This window comes from Schistocerca nitens, chromosome 2, assembly GCF_023898315.1.
Source record: "Schistocerca nitens isolate TAMUIC-IGC-003100 chromosome 2, iqSchNite1.1, whole genome shotgun sequence".
Lineage (NCBI taxonomy): Eukaryota > Metazoa > Arthropoda > Insecta > Orthoptera > Acrididae > Schistocerca > Schistocerca nitens.
The window spans coordinates 780,630,701-780,652,693 of NC_064615.1; the positions used below are offsets into that span (position 1 = coordinate 780,630,701).

Here is a 21,993-nt window from a genome sequence, read left to right on the forward strand (position 1 = left end):
GGAAAGACTTACCTTAGGGGGAATAAAGGACAGGTATACACTCTCGCGCGCGCGCGCGCCCACACACACACACACACACACACACACACACACACACACACACACACACATATCCATTTGCACATATACAGACACAGGCAGACCTGTAAAGGCAAAGAGGTTGGGCAGAGATGTCAGTCGAGGCGGAAGTACAGAGGCAAAGATGTTGTTGAATGACAAGTGATGTACGAGGGGCGGCAACTTGAAATGCCTGTGTCTTTATACGTGCGGATGGATATGTGTGTGTGCAAGTGTATAGCTGTCCTTTATTCCCCCTAAGGTAAGTCTTTCTGCTTCTGGGATTGGAATGACTCCTTACGCTCTCCCTTAAAACCCGCATCCTTTCATCTTTCCCTCTCCTTCCCTCTTTCCTTGGGTTGCGAAGGCTTGAAATTTGTGTGTGTGTTTGTGTGTTTTTTATTGTGTCTATCTACCAGCGCTTTCTCAGCATCTTTGTTTTTATATATATTTTGCCCATGTGGAATGTTTCTTTCTATTATATTCATATCTTTTTAGATACGTTTTCTTGCTATTTGCAGTCTACATTTTATCTCCTCTCTGCTTCTGCCATTGTCAGTTAATGTGCTGCCCAAACAGCAAAATCTGTTCTGCTACTTTCAGTGCCTTATTTTGCCTCAAATTCCCTCCTTGTTGTCCCATTTTATTCATCCACACCCCATTACGCTTGTTTTACTTTTGATGATGATTATCTTCCAAACTGCTTTCAACATGTTGTCCATTCCATTCAGCTGATCTTCCAAGCCCTTTGCAATCTCTTGACAGATTTACAATGTTGTAAATAAATCATTTGTTTCTTCTCTACGCGACTTGATGTGTTTCTGAAATTATCCTATCCATTTCATAACTTATTCTTAGTTTGCTGTCATGCTCACTCATTGTAAAGGTTGAATAGCATGACCAAGTGCAACCTTGTCTCATTTCTGTCTCAGTTTCTCCCTCCCTTTCACATTCATTGACTCGTAACTGCAGTCTGGTTTTTTTACAAGTTTTTCTTTTTGTCTCTGACAACTTGAGTATTCCAACAAGTGTATTCCAGTCAAAACTGTAAAGAGCTTTCTATAAATTTACAATGCTATACATGTAGGTTTACCTATTTTTATCATCTAAAATATATCTTAGTGTAGGTATTGCCCTTCGTGTTCCTTTGTTACCCCAGGTCAACATCTACCAGTCCTTCAGTTCTTTTGAAAATAATTCATGTTAGTATTTTACAGCCAAGACGTCTTCTGAAGGTTCAATGAAACACCTGACAGTTGCTGCATATTTTGGTATTGGGATTATTACATTCTTCTACATATACATCTACATATATACACCGCTTGCCACCAAGCGGTGTGTGGTGGAGGGCACAATTCGCACCAGTCATATTCCGCCCCCTCCCCCCACCCCCAGTCCTCCCCCCCTGTTCCACTCGCGGATCTTCTTACATATAAATGTATTCTACTAAACTATATTCAACTTCAACTTACCTGTTCCTCTTTTCAAATTTTCTTGTCTACCTACCTGATTAAGGGCTCTTAACACTCCAAGTTTCGACCATAGAATGTCAGTTTTATTTTTCCTGGTAACATCATCTTCCTGGGCAGTCCCCACACAGAGGTATGAATGGTGGAGTTTTTTTACCTCTGGAATACTTTCCATTAGAGTATGCAATGAGCGTTTAATGAGCTTTGTGTTCTGGGGAAATACAATGATCGTTGTTTTTCGTACTTTCAGCCTTGCCACTGTACCAACATAGAATGTCTTTGTTGGCTATATTGCAAGGCCAGTCACTAATCCGAATTGTTGGCCCTGCAACTACTGAAAAGCCTGCTGTCCCCTTGCAGGAACCTTTCTGGAGTGATGGACTGCATATGTAACTTAATACACTGCACGTATATGAAGAACAGAATTTTAGTAACGTACTTGGAATATTGCTTCATACCGTATGTCATCCACCATGGTGTAGAAGTTATAGTTGGTTGCTGATGACATGCAGGTCACCAGTTAGATTCGTGCCTCCTACAATGATTTATGTTTAGCTTGTTTGATTCATGGAAGGTTCTGGCACTTACTTGCATATCGACTCCTTTAATTTTCTAGAACATGTCATGTTTGATTAAGTAAGAGCACACATTGCTGAGACAGGAAGTTCAGCTCCGTCAGTACATTCGTGTGTGCTCATCGAACATACTCTAAATGTGAGGTGTTAGTTCTTGTTCGTGACCTTGCTCTTGTGATTGCTACTCAATTCTAGAGTCTATGTGACATAGTTTGGTGGAGACTTGAGGTATCTCATTGTCATAGCTTAAATAAGGCAACTCATAAACTGTCACCTTATCAGGCAGGAACATGAGTTTTAACAGTACATCCCAGTCTGCACTGTCAAGGCACTATTGTATACAAAGATGACAGTGAGTCAAATCCTCACTAGATATCCAGCAATGTGTTTGTGTGACAATAAAATGGATGAAGGAATTTGTCCTTGTTGTTAACTGCAGCAGGCAGGATAGAATGATATGTCTTAGCAAAGCATATTTTTACTTTGACGTGAAAGCTCAGTAGTTGTTTCAGAACAGTGAGAAAAAATTCTGAGCTGGGACAAGCTTCAGATGGAAATTAAGAAAATGTTGGGCAACAGGCAGTAACTGTTCCTCACAGTCATAGGACAACTGAGGAACAGAGCCTAATACAATGAGGGAAGATACAGTTTTATATACCGAGTGTTTTGACACCATGTTAGATAGTGAACCCAGATGTGATGGAAGATGACACTGTATGACACCCCGTGATTGGCATGACAGAGGATGTGTAATGAGAGTTCCATTTGAGTGTAGCATTGTTTATTCAATAAGTTTTTCAGTTGTTGGCACTTACCTCTACAAGGGAAATCAAGATTGAGGAATTGAAGTGGAAAGGTTGTGCTTATGCCATGACTGACAGACAACATTCTAGATTCTCAACTTGCTACCTCACCAATTTAATTCCTGTTCAGAAAAATAGACATTTCAAGAATGAAGGATAGTGTGCTCGCATGTTTCTATTGTGGAAAATCTATACATGTCATGTTATAAAGGAAGAAGAAGCTGTTATATGTCAAATTATGGGGCAGTTGTATGCATGCCATGTGACAGAAGGTGACTATAGCTGACCTGATGGATAAAGCCCACTGCTGTACTTTGGCAGTGGCGACTCTCCAATATGCTGCATTCATTCCCCATCAGCACACAGAGGTTGGGGTGTCATGATGAGTGTCATTGAATGCTTGTTATTGCCAACTGAAGAAGATTATTCCATATTTCAAAGATCATTGTGCTGAAGATTGAAGCTGGGAAGTACGTCGACCTTACTGCAACCTGTGTTGTAACAATAATTGTCAACAACAGAACACAGTCCTTCAAATTAACTGTTTTACAAGAATGCAGCTATGATGTTATCCGTGGATGAGACCTCTTGCAGGCAACACAAGCAGTCATAGACTGCTTAAGATTGATAATGCTAGTCCAACAAGTTTGTGTAACAATGATTATTTTGGGTGATTTTCAACCACTGAGGACATCTTACGTTATTGGCATCACATTGATAAGTTATAGTCAGTAGTGTGGATTCTCAGTTTAATTGTGGAACTGTAGTCAAATGCAAAAAGGTAGTCAGTCTTGCAAAAGAAAGCTGTATGCCAGTGACAGTCATCACTATCACAACTGAAGAAAGGGAGCTGTCGGTCACTAGATGGTATGGACAGCTGCAACTTATTCCTAAGGGTAACTGCATAGTCACAGCTGAACCATTCTAGGAAGGTCAGCTCAGTGCAGTTGATGGAGAACCATGCGACACTGCCATTACCAACCTAACACTGGAGTACTCTACTACCCAGTTGTCAATAGGTTGACTGAGTAACATTGTTGGAGAGTGTTAGCTATTCTTTGTCAGTTATTCAGTGCATTCAAGTCTGGAGTCTTGATAAAGCAGACCAGGCAATCCAATGTGAAATACCATGTCGACAATGGGATCATCCCACCTTAATTCAGCACTCGTATTCAATCTCTCCTGCTGATCAACTTCTTTCCTTCGCATCCTGTCCGATAAGTCTCCCCTGACCTGGGGTTCTGGGTGACATTCCCGAACTTACTCCATTTTCCTAAATCCCTCCAATCCTTTCCCTTCAGCTCTCTGCCTTCCCCTTCAACCTTTCTGCTGTAGGAAGGAGCCATTAGCTCTGAAAGTTTGCGTACATAAAACTTTTTTTTATGTGTGTGTCCTCTTGCCACTGCTTGGTGAGTAGATTTTTTTTTATCTATCCGATTGTATTATATTGTCAAATATGGATTATTTTTGTTGTAAAGTTATCTGGACACATGTAACATGTCTAGATGAACTCAAGTTAATTATTGGCCATCCCATTCCACCGTGACAGTTTTAGAATCATTCAAAGGAAGCCCATGATCAGTAGCGCAGAAATACCCAGATCATGCAATATTAGTTGGAGGTATGTTAACCTACCAGATATAGGCTGTGATGTCTGTGGATTCATTGAACATGGTATGGACAGGTAACCTTGTGAAGAACTTTTGAACACATTTTCCAGAAGCTATCTTGAGCAGCTAGTCCAGCAGTTCACATGCAATGGAAATATTTTACACCTTCTAGCTTTAAACAGGTCTGATCTTATCAATGGTGTAAACATGGAGATCATCATGTCTTCATAGTGACAGTGGTTACTAAAGTTAATAAATCCATCAAGCAGATAATTGAATGTTAGCATCCCACTTAGTTCCAGTATGATGAATGTAGAGGAATTATGGGCAAAGCTTAATCACATTGTAAGTTGCCCGTGAAGAAATATGTGCCAAGGAAGTGGATTAAGGATGGAAAAGACCCACCATCGCTTAATAACAAAATACAGAAATTCCTGAGGAAGCACATACTGCTGCACTCTCAGTTCCAAACAGAATTCACAAATTATGATAGCCAAAAATTCATAAAAAGATTGGTGCCTGAAGCATACCACCATAATACCTTAGCAAAAGATTTTGCCGAGAACGCAAGAAATTCGGGTTCTGCAAAAAATTTGCTAAGTGAGTTGTAGGCTTTTACTCGTTGACTAGTCGAGAGTGGCAGTAGAAGATAGCAAAATGATAGCCAAAGTTTTAAATCTTGCATTTAAGAAATAATTCACGCAGAATTTTGCTAAGTTTGATAGAATCAGAAGCAGATATTTTTGACCAGGTTTCTATAGATCTATCAGGCATTATGTAAGACACTGTAGAGAGTATGAACAATGGAAGTATATGCCTCAGTTACTGTGAGGACATCTGCCACCAATTCCTCCTTTAATACTTCATTTCACTGTATTGGAATTTTGCTTATGGGGAGATTTCTCAAGTTGACAAATGGAAATAAAAGGATAGTAGTGTACAGTGATGACCTCACCTGCTACGCAGGTAACAAAGCTGTACTGACTACTGGAGCTCTGGAAATTGACAGTATTTTTTTGTTGAAGACATAATTATCAATCTTGGAGTAGCATGTGTAATGATCTTTGATCATGGAGAAGTGTTTCAATTGAGACTAGTGTTAGAAGTCATTCTGCAATGCAACATCTTTCACAGGATGATAACTGGAACTTGCAGATGAGTGGCATCACAGAATGTTTTAATAAGACGTTTTCAGACATTTCCTTGGTGTGTGTTCATCTTGAACTGGGAGACTGGAATGCAGTACTGCCTGTAGTGACATTAGCATACAACATACAAAGCAAGATATTACAGCTTCCATGCTGTTTTTCCTGAGCTAGTAAAAATTAAGTACAATTACTAGAAGTAGAGATCAGTGTGCATACACTGGATGAGACTCCATGTGTGAAATTTCCAGGCATGGATAACAAACTGAGGTGACACCAGCACAAAGATAAGTTAACTCTAAAGCTCAGGTCTGCTTGCTTTGCAATCTGAAAAATCACACATTGTGTTGATCCCCACATGTGACTGCTAACAAATTTAATGTTCATAGTCAGTACTGTCCTATAGCTTACATTTCCAGGGCATACATCAGGCAGGAAATCAAAAAATGCTCAGATATTCAAAAACAAAATTAATGAATACCTCATTAGCCCTTTTCCTACAATTTGTCAAAATATTTGAACTTGGGGATGTAAGTTCTACACAATTCCAATGTTCATCTTAAACGGATCTTAATTTTGCTAGTAGTTACAAAGCTGGTAGTGGTCTGTATGAAGATACGCAAATGCTTAGTTTGACGTGTTAGAAGTAGCAGCTGAGCAGTAGAATAGAAGAAGCAGTGGCTCATTTTGGAAGATCTGGTCTACTAATATTCATAAACACATATAAAGTAATTTAAAAGTAATCCCATAATTATCAGTTTGTAGAGATTAACACAAGTCGTAATTTGTTCTCATGTACTTTGCAGAAGTAACCTGCAGTGGCTGTTTCTATCTAACAATATATAAGTTAATAGTTCAGCATCCCTGAATGAAGGTTGTCCTCAAGATGGGCTTTATGGAACATGATGTGTGAATGAATGGAAATGAATTAATCAGTTATAATAGCTTCTTCTGTTTCACTTCATCTGTTTCATGTGGGTATTATAGCAGAAAAGACATATTAGTATCATACTATTATAGGCAATCGTGAGATGCATCAGAACGCTTTTGGAAATCTATTACAGTGGATGAAGTAAGAGTAAATGTGAATTCCTTAATGTATGAAACAGAGTATTAAATGCAATTTTAGTATGTGAACCAGTACTCACATTTCACACTTGCCACTAGCCCCCCCCCCCCCCCCCCCCCAAAAAAAAAAAGTGCATTAATTGTTTTCTGTCACAGAAACCATTCAGAATAGGGCATATGTCCATATGAGATTTTTGGTTCAAAAGATAGTTTCTCTCACACCCCTGAATATTGACTGTTCCTCCTGGAACATCTTGTATTTTCTCTATGTCCTGGCTAGCTATTCTCTCATGTATAACCATAACCATACTCGATTTCATTTTCATTAAAAGAGTTACTGATCATTTTTTTATACGTATCATATCAATGCAAATGAAATAACATGAATAACTTTTATTTCGACCTCAGGTACTAAATGTTTAACTTCATAGTTTTAATGCACCAGATTGTGAATTCATATTAATTGTGTTTACATTTCTCCGTGTAATGATAATGAAGGGCTTTCAGTGCCTTACAGGTACTCCGCTTGTTTCTGCTGCTTACGATTGTGACAGTTTAATTATCCCAACAGTGGTTTATCTTATGATGATTGCAGCTCTAATTTTCAATTTAATACAAGTTTTTATATAAGAATACAGGCCTTTTCATGGGTTTCATTTGTAATGGGGTGAAATTTCCATGCTCAGTAGCTGAGCCAAATTAGCAACCATCCAAATTATATCTCCAAAGTCATTTACTTCACATGAGGAGTACTGAAAGAAATGATGCATATTAATTGCTAATATGTGTCGTTTTATTGTTTTGCCCAAGATTCTTTCAAGCATACACAGCAGTTTGCAGTCTGTCGTGGCATCTCAGAGCTATTTTCTTGGCAAGTAGCAAATGATGGATGCTGACCACTAATCATATTGTAGAAGAGTCCCTAAAGAGTACCTAGAATTAATAAACAAAACTTACCCCTAATAAAAAAGCTAATGGCTCTGGTATCCACATTTGCGATATTTAATGCATTGGAAAAATTGCCTGGAATTCTTGTTGTACCTCTCTGCTTCAACTTGTCTAATAAACCGGTTTGATATAATATTTTGTCTGTTCTCAAGATTTGCTTTGTCTCCTTTCTGATGTTGAGAGAATGTTACCTCTTCTGCTCATTCTCTGTCAGCCAGTCACTCCTCCCTCATCTTCCTTCTCTTTTCTCAAGCCTTGTGGCATGTCTGATTGAACCATCCTCTCTTCTTTCATGTAAATATATCCTCTGCTATACTTAGTACCGTGACCTTAATGTCTTTCCACTTTTCTTCTACGTTCTCTCTTGATTCTAGGTTTTTGAGGGCCCCCAAAACAGTTTTTGATTTCTGTACCCTATTGTTCTTTAAATGCACTTTCTCACTGTTTTCTGACATTCAGAGCAGGTTCTGCTGTCTCCCTCTTCTTCCTATACATGTAGATGAACATAAATTTAAGTCTACACACAATCAGAAAGTGGTGTGATACACAGTCGGCTTCTGGATACGACCTGATGTCTCTGTCTCTATGGCTATAGTGCTTGTCCATTAACGTGCAATCAATCTGGTTGGTAGTTCTTGCATCCGGTGAGCACCACGTTCCCTTATGTATTCTCTTATGTTTGAAATCAGTCAGTCTTACTCTCAGGTTCTTTGAGATAGTCAAGTTGTTCACCCTCTGACCATTCTCATTGGTAATGTCGTGCAAACTGTGCCTTCCTATAGTTGGTGTATAAAATTCTTTTTTTCATGCTTTTCTATTAAAATCTCTCAAAATCTCTTGATATTTCTAGTTGGTGTGCTCTCAGTTGTTTGTTCTAATTGTTCATAGAACTCTTTCTTTTCCTCATCTGTGTTATCCTCTGTTGGGGCATGAAGATTGATAAGTGTGATGTCTGTTACTTGGTTTCTGAGTACTGTGTTGGATATTCTTTTGTGAACAGCTTTGAATTCTGTAACTGAATTTGCTACTTTGTCATGTGTCACAACACCAGTGATGAATTCATGTTTATCCACACACCCACCATAAAATAGTACATATCCATCTTCTTTATGAGTACCCTCACCCAGCCATCTTGTCTCTTGTACTGCCACTGCAGATTTGCTTGCATGTATTTTCAAAAGACCACACGTGCGGCAGTGTTAGATCATCTGCAGAGGGCCCCTCATGTGTGTGTGTGTGTGTGTGTGTGTGTGTGTGTGTGACAGAGAGAGAGAGAGAGAGAGAGAGAGAGAGAGAGAGAGAGAGAGAGAGAGAGAGCTCTATTTATGACTAGCTGAACTACGCTCAGCCTCGTTCTATATGTGTATTCTATACATGTATTGCTACAGCTCTTTGTGTACGTAATTGGTTCCTGCTGAATGTTACTTAAATACTGTGTTCAAGTTGTAAATGCTTCCACAGAACGAAGTTGTGTTCAATCCAGTGGTTGTGTTGTACTTATACCTAATTACAATGTGATTGGCGACAAGTGTGATCCTGTTCAAAATACTACTGTAAGTGCACCCATGTTATTGCACCCCGGATTGAGTTTTACCACTGTAGGAAACAAGAACATCAATCCTATCAATTATAGGCAGCTGAACTCCGTGAGTTATGTCATTGTCATTTTGTATCCGATGTACATAAAGAGTATACTGATCAGATGGTGAGAGATGCTATCACTCATTTAGTAAACAGCAAAGTACATGTTCCATGCTCCCATCCTGCTCTTATTGTTTCATTTACCATGAGTGTCTAGATTGCCCAAAATGCTTTGCTACCTGTCACAATTGCAACAGTTGTTTGTAATGCAGAAATTCAGCACAACAGTCCTGATGTGGGTATGGATGTAAACATTGCATCGGCTCTTCATTGATGATGTGTTTTTTCGTAAAGTTCTGCACATGCAGATGGTTACAGGAGCTGTGGCAACCTCAGTAAACTCACAACTTATAAGGACTTAGACTCCTCTCTGCTTCTCCCTGTGTCCCAAAAGACAGTAAATTACAATAAACAGGGTATTCCTATCCTCAGCCAATTCTCACCCCAGTGACCTACAAGTCAGTAGTCCAGTCACATTTCTTGTTTGCAGATAATGCGTGTATGGAGAATCATTTTGGGTTAGATACTTTTAAGTTGTTTGGTTTTACCATTTCAGATGAAGTGAATTTATTGCCTGAATAAGTGCTGTGTACACAGTAAGATGCATTATGTTCTGAGTTTTTCTCTTTATTCTCTTCTGGCTTGGGGTGTGCCAACAGTTTCCAAGTGTGCATTACCATGAAACCTGCTCAGCCTCGATTTTTTCCAGGCTCGTCCATTTGCAGTGGTACTCGGGAACAAGTCAAAGATGAATTAGATCACCTCAGGGAATCTGGCATTGTTCAACATATTGCATTAAGTGAGTGGTCTGCCCCCTTGGTTATAATAAAGAAACGGTTAGGCCAGTTATGCCTTTGTGGCAATTTTAAGTTTTCTGTGAACACAGTCTATAGCAGATACATATCTGATACTGTGCTCAGACGAACTCTTTGCAAAGTTGTCAGGTGATCAGTATTTCTCACAAATTGACTTGTCTGGTGCCTATTTACAACTTCCTTTAGCATCGGAGTCACAATGTATGTTAGTTCACCGATACTTGCGGTTGCCTTTTAGAGTTGCCAGTGCTCTTGCTATTTTTCAATGTTTTTTTGGAACATCTTAAAGTGTCTGTGCCGGGTTGTGCACACTGTTTGGATGACATTGTAGTTTCCCATGCCTCCACTGAGGAAAATTGTCCAAATCTCTGGTGTCTTTTTTTTTCTTGTCCTCCAAGCGGCCAGGTTGAAGTGTAATTTAGAAAAATGTCAATTTTTTTTCAACCTTCAATTGTTTATCTTGGTTTGAAGTTTCTCGCAAGCGTCTCAAGCCCCTGAATCAACATGTTTCTGCTATTGTGTCACTTCCATGCTGTATGTCGGAAAGAGAACTTCAGGTTTTTTCCAGACAAAGTTGCCTGCTACCATAAATTTTTACTTGGGGCAGTGACAGTTGTGCAGCCATTACACGGGTAGCTGTGCAAAAGGACTCAGTTTTTCTGGTTGCTGGCTTGCAAAACGCCATTTTCCACCCTTAAGACCATGTTGCAGTCTGCAACCTGCTTAGTGACATCCCAACCAGACCTCCACCTGGTTCTTGCAATGGGCGCTTCACAGTTCGGTTTGGGGGCAGTACTGGTTCACATGTATCCCAATGCCTCTGAGCGGCCTATTGCTTATGCCTCACAAATACTGATTACTGCTCAAGCTAGGTAATCTCAGAAAGAAAAGGAAGCTTTGGCCGTTGTTTCTCTATATGGTATCAAATTCTACCTTGTCACTGATCATAACCTATTGGTTTCCTTGTTCCGTCCTTCTGTGTTGTTACCAGATATAGCAGCACATTGCAGATTTGGTTCCACCCTACGAATCAGCATGCAAATACTGATGCTTTGTCCCACCTGCTGGCCTGCCTGGACCCAGGATTTGATCCGTGGGAATTGCTTCGTTTCCACATTGATGTTGTTGCACAGCTGATGGTTTTCCTGTAACTAGCTCATGGATCGCATAGGCTGTAGCTTCGGATCCCGTTGTGTGGCAGGTAACACATTAGTACAACATGATTGGCCAGATTCACCACCTTCTTGTGTGTTCAACGTGCTCCATAATTATTACATCTTTTGACATCGGTCCTCTGTTGTGGATGGTGTTCTGCTTTTAGGCACGGATCGCAAAGCCTGTCAGGTAGTGATCCACCTCAGTGCTTCTTTTGAAGGTTCTCCACGTATTCCATAGAGAATTTACAGGTCATTGGGGTGTATCACACACAAAAGTGTTGGCTCATTGATACATGCTTTGGCCCGGCTTGGAAGGTGACGTTACCCACATGGTTGCCTCCTCTTCACAGTGTGCGATGCACCGAGCAACTTCCTGCATGTCGTCGTCTCTATTTGACCTGACACTGTTAACTGCATGGGACCTTATACTTGTGGATTTTACTGGCTCCTTTCTCAATGTTTATTGGCTGTTGCTTGTTGTTGCATATTCTCATTTTCCGTGTGTTGTTTGTTGTGTTTCTACATCCGCAACAGCCACCATCACAGCCGTGTCCAAAATTTTTTCACTTGAAGGCTTTTTGTAAGTGTGATTCCCATGGTATCCGTCACATCCTTTCCCCGCCATTCCATCCACAATCTAACGGTGAGGCAGAACGCCTTGTGTGAACATTCAAAATTCAGATGAAAATGTATGTTTCCAACTGTTCATCTGATGTTGCCTTAGATCAGTTTATCAACCCGTGCAGCTGCCGCACCTCTTCCAGCTGGGTGCGGCTATCCGGGTGTGTAGTTTTGGATGTCACCCTAAATGGATTCCAGATGTCATCCCAGATACCACGGGAGGCATCTCTGCAACATCCATATGGAGGACAGCCTATGCTTGAGGCACCATGATCAGCTTCATGTTTGCATGGATGGCCGGGTGCGCCCTGATCACCTCCGAGCCCTTCCTCTTCAGGCACCACGTCACACGTTGCTACTAGTTCCCCACTCCCGTGCAGGTGAGGGCATCCATCCTCAGTGGCCGAATCAGCAGTTCCTTTATTGCTTCTGACACAATCATCAAGGATTCCATTACCCATTCCTGAGCAACTGCTGATACAAGTATCAACAGCACTGTGAACAACATCGCCAAAGCCAAAGCCCGAAGTCAACATGGAAACAGCCCCAGTGTCGCCAGTGTTGCCATATTATTTGATATGGGAAGGTAGGCACAGAATGTATCTGCACTCGAAGCACTTCAGACTGTACACTCCCATTGCTTCTCACTACCTTAGCCAGAGCCCAGTGGACAAGGAGTGAGTGAGAGAGAGAGAGAGAGAGAGAGAGAGAGAGAGAGAGAGATCACTGTCAGAGCCTGCCATGGTCCTAGTTTATATAAGACCAGCCAAGCTACGCTCAGCCTCTGTTCTCTATGTGTATCGCTACAGCTTTTTGTGTACATAATTTGTTCCTGTTGAATCATACATAAATACTCTGTTCAAGTTATTACCAATTCTGTGGAATAAAGTTGTGTTCTGTCTACTGGTTGTGTTGTACTTATACCTAGTTACAACAGCAACCAAGTCCAGTTTCTATCATTAAATTTTTGAGACCATAGTCTGGATGGTTCCTGGTCTATGTAGGCTTTGAACATTCCATAACCCATAATTTACATTTACAAATTATAGGCTGTTTTTCCTGCACACATTTCATCTTCCATTGTATCTTTCCATGGCCGAGGCAAGTTTGTGTTTCCTAAAATAGACTTTTTTTATGGGATTAGGTTGTTAGCTCACCTTAATCCAGCTTGGAAAGTGCAATGGCTGTGCTAAGGTAACTGACCCCAGGTGGAATTCTTCTTGATGTACTATAAACAATTTGAGGGGTAAAGATAACAACGCACTGAATAAAGAATGCACACTCCCCTGTGCATCTGCTCACACACACACACACACACACACACACACACACACACACTACTACAGCTACATTGTACTGTACTTAAATCACACATGAATAATGTAATAATAAATTTAAGAGTGTAAAACATGCTGCAGTGGTGTGGATATGATTACAGCAAAAATTCTATAAGGACAAGGCAGTATGAACCATTTCAAATTGGAAATCTGCATTAACTGTCAGTGCTACAGAGTTTAGTAAAAGCTATTGATTGTGGTAATTATTGACTGATGTTAGACCTCTCTAGGTACATATATTTAAGTGTCAACATGATGTAGTTTAATTCAACATATGTAATGTTTTGGATTGGTTGCTAACACTATGCACCTTCATTCAGGTGTTCCAGATGATTGTGACACTCTTGAATTTGGTTGTAACGATGACAATATGAAGCCTGAGGACACATTTTTTGATGATGTGATTGGGCATATTGAAGATGTGTTAGTGGGTAATGAATTTTCTGATAGTATTCTCTTGGCTTACAATTGTTTTAATTAATTTTCATGGCTTGTATTTTAGATAGCAGGCATTATGAATATATATGGCACTAGTGTTTTGACTATTTTTGTTTTTAACATTTCAGACCAAGAATTTCAAGACATGCAGAAATCATTCATGGAGAAATATTGGCAGGAATTTCATGAGGGAGAGGAAAACAAACTATGCTACATGGATATTTTTAAAGAATATGTAAGTAAAATATTTTCTAAGTCTAAAGTCATTTCTGGAATGTTTGTTGGTGAATGAACGCATCTCAATTGAAAGAATATCACAATAAGCAGAAGATATTGTATGGGAGTTTTCTTGTGTTATTAAAGTGAATTAGTTTGTGTACATTTGTGTTGTTTATTTTCAATGCAGTTTGATGTTCTTTGACACACAATTTTCATGCTGGGGAAATGGCAGTTCATGTGATAGTCGTTACTGTGCCATTCTTGTTGTACCTGTGCACAGTGACAGAAAGAAATGTAACACATTTATTTAATTTTCATGCCCGTCATCCAATTTTGAAAAGAAAATGGTAGAAACAGCCTGTGGTGAGTTTATTTTCTGAAAAGAGAATGCGTTAGGAAACATTTCAATAGCAACTCATCTCATTTGTCCATTGAACCTCTGAGAAGACACATTTTATAATGAAATCTAGGGTAATAACTTTAAAAGGATTGAGTTGGCAAGACTTTGAAACAAATTAAATTGTCCTGTTATTTCTTTCTATAGGGAAACCAGAGAGATTACTAGTTTGGTGGTTAACATGTTGTTCCTGAAGAGCAGCAGCAACTTTTTCAGTAGTTGCAAGGGCAAGAGCCTGGATAATTAAGTGATCTGGCATTGTAACAGCAGCCAACATTACTTTGCTATATTGGTATTGAAAACAAGTAGAAACTACAGCCATTATATTTCCCGAGGACATGCAAGTCTACTGTAGGACTTAATTATGGTGGCATCCGTGTGGGTAAAATATTGTGAAGGTAAAATATTTCCCCAGTCAGATCTCTAAGAGGTGACTGTGCAGGAGGAGGTCATCATGAGGAAAGATGAAACTGGTGTTCTTCAAGTTGGAGCACGGGATGTTGGAGACTATAATTGAGTGGGTAAGTGGGTAGAACAACATTAAAAAGAAAAATTGATAGGCTTAAGTTAAAACAGTTGTAATTAGTGAAATGTGATTTCAGAAAGAACATGATTTATGGACAGGTGAGCACAGGATTATCGACACAAAATCAAATTGGGGTAATGTCAGAGTAGGTCTGACAATAAATAATAAAAGAGGAGTGTAGATGTGCCATTATGAATTGCATAGTACAAATATCATTGTAACCAAGATAGTATCAAAATCAGTACCCATCACTATAGTGCAAGTTTATATGCCTACTATCTCCAAACATGATGGAGAAATTGAAAGACTGTATGAACATTTAATTGTTATGTGGGACTGTTACTCAATAGTTGAGAAAGGGAAAGCAGTAGGAAATAGGGCCAAGGGGAAACCACCTCGTAGAATTGCGCACTGAGTGCACTTTCATCATTAGAAATACCTGGTTTAAGAATGTTGAAAGAAGAGTGTGTATGTCAAAGAGACATGGAGACACCGGAAGTTATGCATAGATTGTATAATTGCAAGACATAGATTTCTAAACAACATTTAAATTGCAAGAACTTCCAGGGATAAAAGTGGTCCCTGGACATAATTTTTTGGTTATGAACTGCAGATTAAAACTAAGGAAATTGCAAAAAGGAGCATTAAGTAATGATTAATTGAAACTGGGGAAAGGATTACAATAGAAGATGAATAGGTAGCAATGAAATAGTGAAGGCAGTAGAGGATCAAATAGGCAGGAAGACAGAGCCTAGTAGAAAAAGTTGGATAACACTTTAACGTATTAAGTTTAATTGATGACAAGGGAAAATATAACAGTGAAACACGGAAAAAGGGATTACATAAGTCTGAAAAATTACAGCAACAAAAAGTGCAAAACGGCAAAGCAGGAATAGCTAGAGGAGAAACTGAAAGCTGTATAAACATGAATAACTATGGAATAGATGGATGCAATCTATAGGAAAATTAGAGAGACCTTTGGAGAAAACATTAAAAACTTAAATGGCAAACCACTAGCAAGCAAGGAAGTGGCAGCTGTAAAGTGGAAGGAATGTATAGAAAGGCTGTACAAAGGAAATAAACTGGAAGACATTATTAGCAGAAAGGGATGAGGGAGTAGATGAAGATGAGATGAAATATATGATACTGCGAGAACAATTTAGTAGAGTACTGAAAGATTTAAATCAAAACTAGGTCTTATATGCAAGATACACAAAACATATCAAATATCCTCAGTCGTCAGCAAGAAAGTGATGATTCCAGTTACAAGGAAGGCTGGTTCTGGCAGGTGTGAATATCATTGACCTATCAGTGTAACAGAGCAGAACAATGGCAAAAGTAGGTAGGAGCTGACCTCATGACAGTTCAGTTTCATTTGCAAAAAAATGTGATAACATGCAAGGGAATAGTAAGTTATGACTCAGAAAATAAGATGAAGCAAGGTAAACCTCCTTTATAGCATTTGTAGATTTAGAAAAAGTGTTTGACAGTGTTGACTGGAATAAACTCTTTGAAGTCCTGCAGGTAGCAAAAATGATACAGGGAGGAAATGTTTATTTACAACTGGTACAGAAACCAGATTGCAAAGGATAAGAAAGGGAAGCAGTAGTTGAGAAGTGAATTTGACAGGGCTGTAGCCCATCCCCAGTGTTGCTCAGTCTGTACATTGAGCAATCTGTGAAGGAAATAAAGGATAAATTCAGAAAGCGAATTAAAGTTCAAAGAGAAGAAATAAAAACTTTAAAGTTTGCCAGTGACACTTTAATTCTGTCAGAGATGGTGTAGTGATGCTTGGTCAAGTGTGAATGTGACTGTGAGTCTTCTTTAGCATTAGACCGTTTGAACTTACTTGTTCCAACAACTGCCCACGACAAATACTCGAATGTCTTCTCTGATCTTCAGAGGGTTCCTAGAATAAAACAGTAACACCGACCAACGTATAATATATTTATTACATATATGCTCTTGCGTACTTCTCTTTAAATAAGCAGCTGACACCAGTACTTCTGTCTGATCATTCATGTATTAACAAATACATTCTATGACATGTTTAAAGCATGACTGCTTCCAAAGCAAGTAACAAAACTAGTCAGTTTTTGTTCTATAAAATTTCGGGAAAACTGCCAGATGTCTGTAACTTGCTGGTACAATATTTCGATGCAAAGTCTTCAGTCACCTTCAGGTGAATATGACAAGCAGTTCACTGAGATCCCCTATTTAAGATCCTTGTTGCATATGCATGGTGTCTCGGTTCGAATTGCACTTGCTTTGCTTGAGTGCATGTGCTTCTGCTGTAAGTATGTGCACTGCTCTGCACTGCATTGCTCTGCTCTCAAAGCTTGCCTCTTTGATAAGAAAATGATTGTCTTTGCACAGTATGATCTCAGGATGACGCCCATTATGCAGAGCATAAAGTTTTTCTATAATTGGGTCCCATACAGATTTTAACTGGAAACTTTCATCTTGGTTCAGACAGTTATATTTCCACTGATTCATTGATGATTGTGTGCCAAAATTTTGATGTACAGGCCACATTTTTTTTCTTTTACTGTAGTCCTCTTGTGGCAGGAGGACAGTAGCATTACCTTTATCCAACATAAGTACTATCACATCCATGTCTGCTCCTAAGTTATGGAGGGCTGCCCTCTACAAATGTGAGATGTTGCTTCTCGATGGTGTGGTTCTGATTAGCACACACAAGACTCCTGACAAATTTCTTCTACTGCATCTATTGTAAGACATTGCACAGCCTCTTCAATGGAATTGACAAAATTCACTAGTGGTGGTGAATGTGGTGTAGGAGCAAAATTGAGACCTCTTGCCAACGCAGACTCATGTGTAGGTTTCCCCTTCTAGTTGATTCTGGACTGTCAAGTAGGCACTTGTTGTGGTACCCTTGTCAAAATTCAGTAAAAATTTGCAGTCTGCTTCATCATAGCCTTTTTGTGGAACCAGATCGCTTTGGCCCATATCACACCATCATCCAGTCCCCCAACAATGATGACAGTCTTGTTGCCATTTCTAACTGCAGATAATACATTTCCTTGGATGCAGAATCCAATTAATGTTGACTAAAATGAATCCTTTCTCTTACCAGTGCCATGCTCACTTTGCGTTTAATGTTATGTGCAGTGGTGGTATTAATAAAATACACAATTTTAGCAAACTTTGGTATAATGCCCTCGTCTTACAGCTTAATGAACTAATGAAAATAACAGTGAACTCGGTAACCTCACTCTTCTTTCACATAACTTATCGAGTATACAGATACATTGCATCAGTTCCTCCCTGTAGAGCCGCTTGATGTGAAATCTAAAACTTTCCTGGTGTACAGATTGTTCTAAAAAATTTCGGGAGAACTGCCAGCTGTCTGTAACTTGCTGGTGCGATATTTTGGTGCAGAGTCTTCTGGCCATCTTCAGGTGAATACTGATGAGCAGTACACTGTGCTCCCCTATTTAAGATCCTGCTGGTACATGCATGGTGTGTTGCTTGAGCACACGTGCTTCTGCTGTAAATCTGTGCACTGCTCTAAGTGCCTCTCATGGTGAAAGTTCACTTCTGGAATATCAAAACAGTTGCTGTCGCATGGTAAGAACGCAAGACAACTTTGATTACATGAATTTTTTCTGTAGTCGTGTCCCATGAAAAATGTAACTGGAAACTGCCGTCTCTACTCGTAATGACTGATGATTTAGCTCCAGAAGTTTGAGGTATGTGCCACAATTTTTGATTTATTGTATTTCATTGAATGATCAGTGGAAATTCAGTGTTCTGTTAAAGATGACTTAGAGCTGCGCAAAGCGGGTGTTTACAGAAGTCCGTACGAATGCAGCAAATCTTATACACGGCAAACAATGCATACGCTGAAGGATCGTACAATAAAACATCAGTGGCATACTCACCTTCACCAAGCAAATAAGACCACTATCCCTGAAACTGTATTTTCACTGATCATTTGATGAAATATAATGATAAAAAAATTGTGGCCCATATGTCAAACTTTTGGAGCTCTGTCATCAATGAATCAGGGGATATATGACTGTTTGAATCCCTTATGAATTGAGACAGTGGTTTCCATTTAAATTCTGCATGGGACCCGATTATAGAAAAACTTCCTGCTCTGCCTTACCGAGTGAAGACAATCATTTTGATATTCAAGATTCAAGCTGTCACCACGGAGGGCATGCAGAGCAGTGCACAGACTTGCAGCAGAAGCACATGGGCTCAAGCAATGCATGCACAGTGCCAACTAGGATATCACGCATGTGCTGGTGGGACCTTAAATATGAGAGCTCAGTGTATGGCTCATCACTATTCACCTGAAGATGGCAACAGGCTCTGTGGTGAAAGATCATACCAGGAAGCTACAGACGTCCAGCAGTTATGCTGAAATTCTATAGAGCCATCTGTACACTGGGAAAGTTTTAAATTTCACATAGTCATTTCTTTTCTTATCCATCCTCTTGATATTATTGCGTATACATATTCTAACCCAAGAACACTGTAATCTATTGCTCGAACAATTCACACAATTTGAAGACAAGGTACAATACAATTAGCAGTACACAAGCAGCCGATGGTGCCTTGCGCTTTGCTCTATATGTTCATTAGTCCCAAGCACAAACTTCATGCATAAACAATGAAACAATGCCCTCCTGTTCCTCTGCGAAGAAGTGAGCACTGTGCTTATGTCCATTTCTTCTGTGGTCTATGCAAGTTGTTGAGTCATGCAACGTGCTGCCACCAGTGTGTAAGGTCAGAAGTGGCGTGATTGTTAACAGGTGCGGCACCTGCTGCCCCTCCCCTCACTTTGTGAGAGGTGAGAGACCATATGGTAAGACAGGCAACGCTAGCGTAGATGCACTTCCATGTCTGAGTCCAACCACAGGAAAGGAGGTTGCAGCAAAGGCAGTGGAACAGGTAGCACCGACTGGCGATGGAGACAGCAGTGGCAAAGGTGTTGGCTGCAACAGTGCAGGAGTGGGGGTCTGACTGTAGCTCCCAACAGCTGAAGAGGCCACCCACAGCAGAGGAGACCATCGTGAAAAAGTTAGCAGCAACATGTTAAGTGGTGTGATTAAACATGCTTTGCTTCAGTGTTCATGTGAAGAATACTTAATTTCCTTATTTGATCTTCCAATTGTTCCAGATAATATGTTCTTTCATGCTTCTGTTTCAATAAGCAGCCGTCACAAATATTTCTTTCTTCTTCTTTAATTAATTGTGGTGACCTCTTTTGAATGTCTAAAGGGATAGAGCGATACATGAAAATATTGTTTGTGAATTTAGAAACTGCTACATGTTTTCTTTTAAGAGAAAGTGGAAAATTGCAGTGCCTTTGTACCAAATTAACAGTGAGGATTTGTGAGCATACCTCTTATGGCAGTGATTGTTGGTCAGATGTTGAATTCAAATAAATTTTCAATGTCTTTGGGAAGGTTGTAATTACAGGTCTGAGAAAAGTTGAGTTGCAGATTCTCCAGTGTCATTTTACAGATGTTCTTCCATCGTTGCATGGGATGCACTCATGTGATCAATAATTACAATTCTCCTGCACATAGGGCAGTGCTCTGATGATGTCAGCTATGAAATAACACCTGTAGTAAGTGCTAAAAGTATGTGTATCAGGTTGTAATAAAATAAAAGCAACCTGAAGAGGAAAGTAAATACACACACAAACAGGAAACAACAAACAGCAGGACAAAAAGTGAAGAAGCCATTTTAAAGAAGTGGCTGTAGCACCAGATAATTAAGAAAAGCAGAAAACATTGTCAGATTTGAATGAGCAAAGGTAACAAAGCTATCACCATTTCTGAGAAACGCAAAAAGACTGTAATGAAAAATGTTCATAAAAAGTGTCAATAATATGCTTTAAGTTTGCTTTCGATGTTTAAAAACAAATAAGTGAAATAAATGGATAAATATTAGAAGCAAGATAGCAATATTTGTCTATCAAAAGCATTAATCTACTAATCTACTAGAATTCTGACGTAAGGCATTGATCAAAATGTGTATATGCCATATAAATGAATGGAAAAAATATAGGTCCTGTTTTAACCAGATGGATTTGTCAAATCTCTTTAGTGGCCAAATGATCCCTTCCTGCAGTTCTGGTATTTACTGCTCTCCCCCTCCTGCACCCCAATCACCACACTGCGCGCGACCCCCTTCCGCCTCCTACAAATGTGAAGCAAATCTGATTATGGAATGAGCAGTATAACCTGGGGAAAATTTATTGGTGTTGTGTATAATGTATTTAGTTGATAGTGCCATATCATTATTATTTGTGGCAGTACAAATTATGTTCAGAGGTGTTACTGATGTTCCCAATTTAAAATATATTTTTGTTGTTTGAACAGGGAGACTTGATTGAAAATCATATCGAGAACTATTTGGCAAACAGGATACCACATTTTTCCATGCAAAATTTTATTGAAGAGTTGCAGTAAGTAGCTTTCAATTTTTTAAAGAGATATTTTGAAAAAATGAAATGCAAATGATTATTGTAGTGAAATAGATTGTTATTTAATTCCTGTTCTTGCCGTTTAAGTAATGGCTGCAGTCACTTATGCAGCAGCACACTTTGAATGATCCTGTTTCTGTCAGATAATAATAATAATAATAATAATAATAATAATAATAATAATACTCATCATATAGTAGAGATGCTGAGTCGCAGGTGGGCACACCCAAAAAAGAATGTCACAGATAAGCTTTTGGTCAGCAAGGCCTTTGTCAAAAGTGGACGACATGTGCGTGCCCCCCCCCCCCCCACCCCCCACACTCTCTCTCTCTCTCTCTCTCTCTCTCTCTCAACTAACCCCCCCCCCCCCACACACACACCTCCCACCCCCACCCCCCCACCCCCACACATTCGTGCAAACACAACTCACACAGAGTCATGTATGTGCGAGTTGTGTGTGGGTGGGTGTGGGTGTGTCATCTATTTTTGAAGGCCTTGCTGACCGAAAGCTTACTTGTGACAGTCTTTTTGTTGTACCTGTCTGTATGGTGAGTAGCAACTTTCCTTTTCATAACATTGTTACATTCTATCCTGGATTTTCCATTGTTTCAAATAATAATAATAATAATGTAACTCTTTGGATGTCCCCAGCTTGTATTATGAGAAAAAGGTTTTTAGGCAAATAACAAAATTTTTGTGAC

At 39.5% G+C, this 21,993-nt stretch overlaps 1 protein-coding gene across 4 annotated transcripts in view; it reads left to right on the plus strand.

Moving 5' to 3' along the window:
- LOC126237030 (ADP-ribosylation factor-like protein 2-binding protein) overlaps positions 1-21,993 on the plus strand; it is a 120,611-nt gene that overhangs the window by 53,982 nt on the left and 44,636 nt on the right. For all 4 annotated transcript variants that reach the window (XM_049946784.1, XM_049946783.1, XM_049946782.1 and 1 more), the window contains exons 2-4: positions 13,567-13,677; positions 13,813-13,919; positions 21,189-21,274. In XM_049946784.1, the coding sequence (XP_049802741.1) occupies positions 13,567-13,677; positions 13,813-13,919; positions 21,189-21,274 (304 nt within the window). The remainder of the gene's footprint in view (positions 1-13,566; positions 13,678-13,812; positions 13,920-21,188; positions 21,275-21,993) is intronic.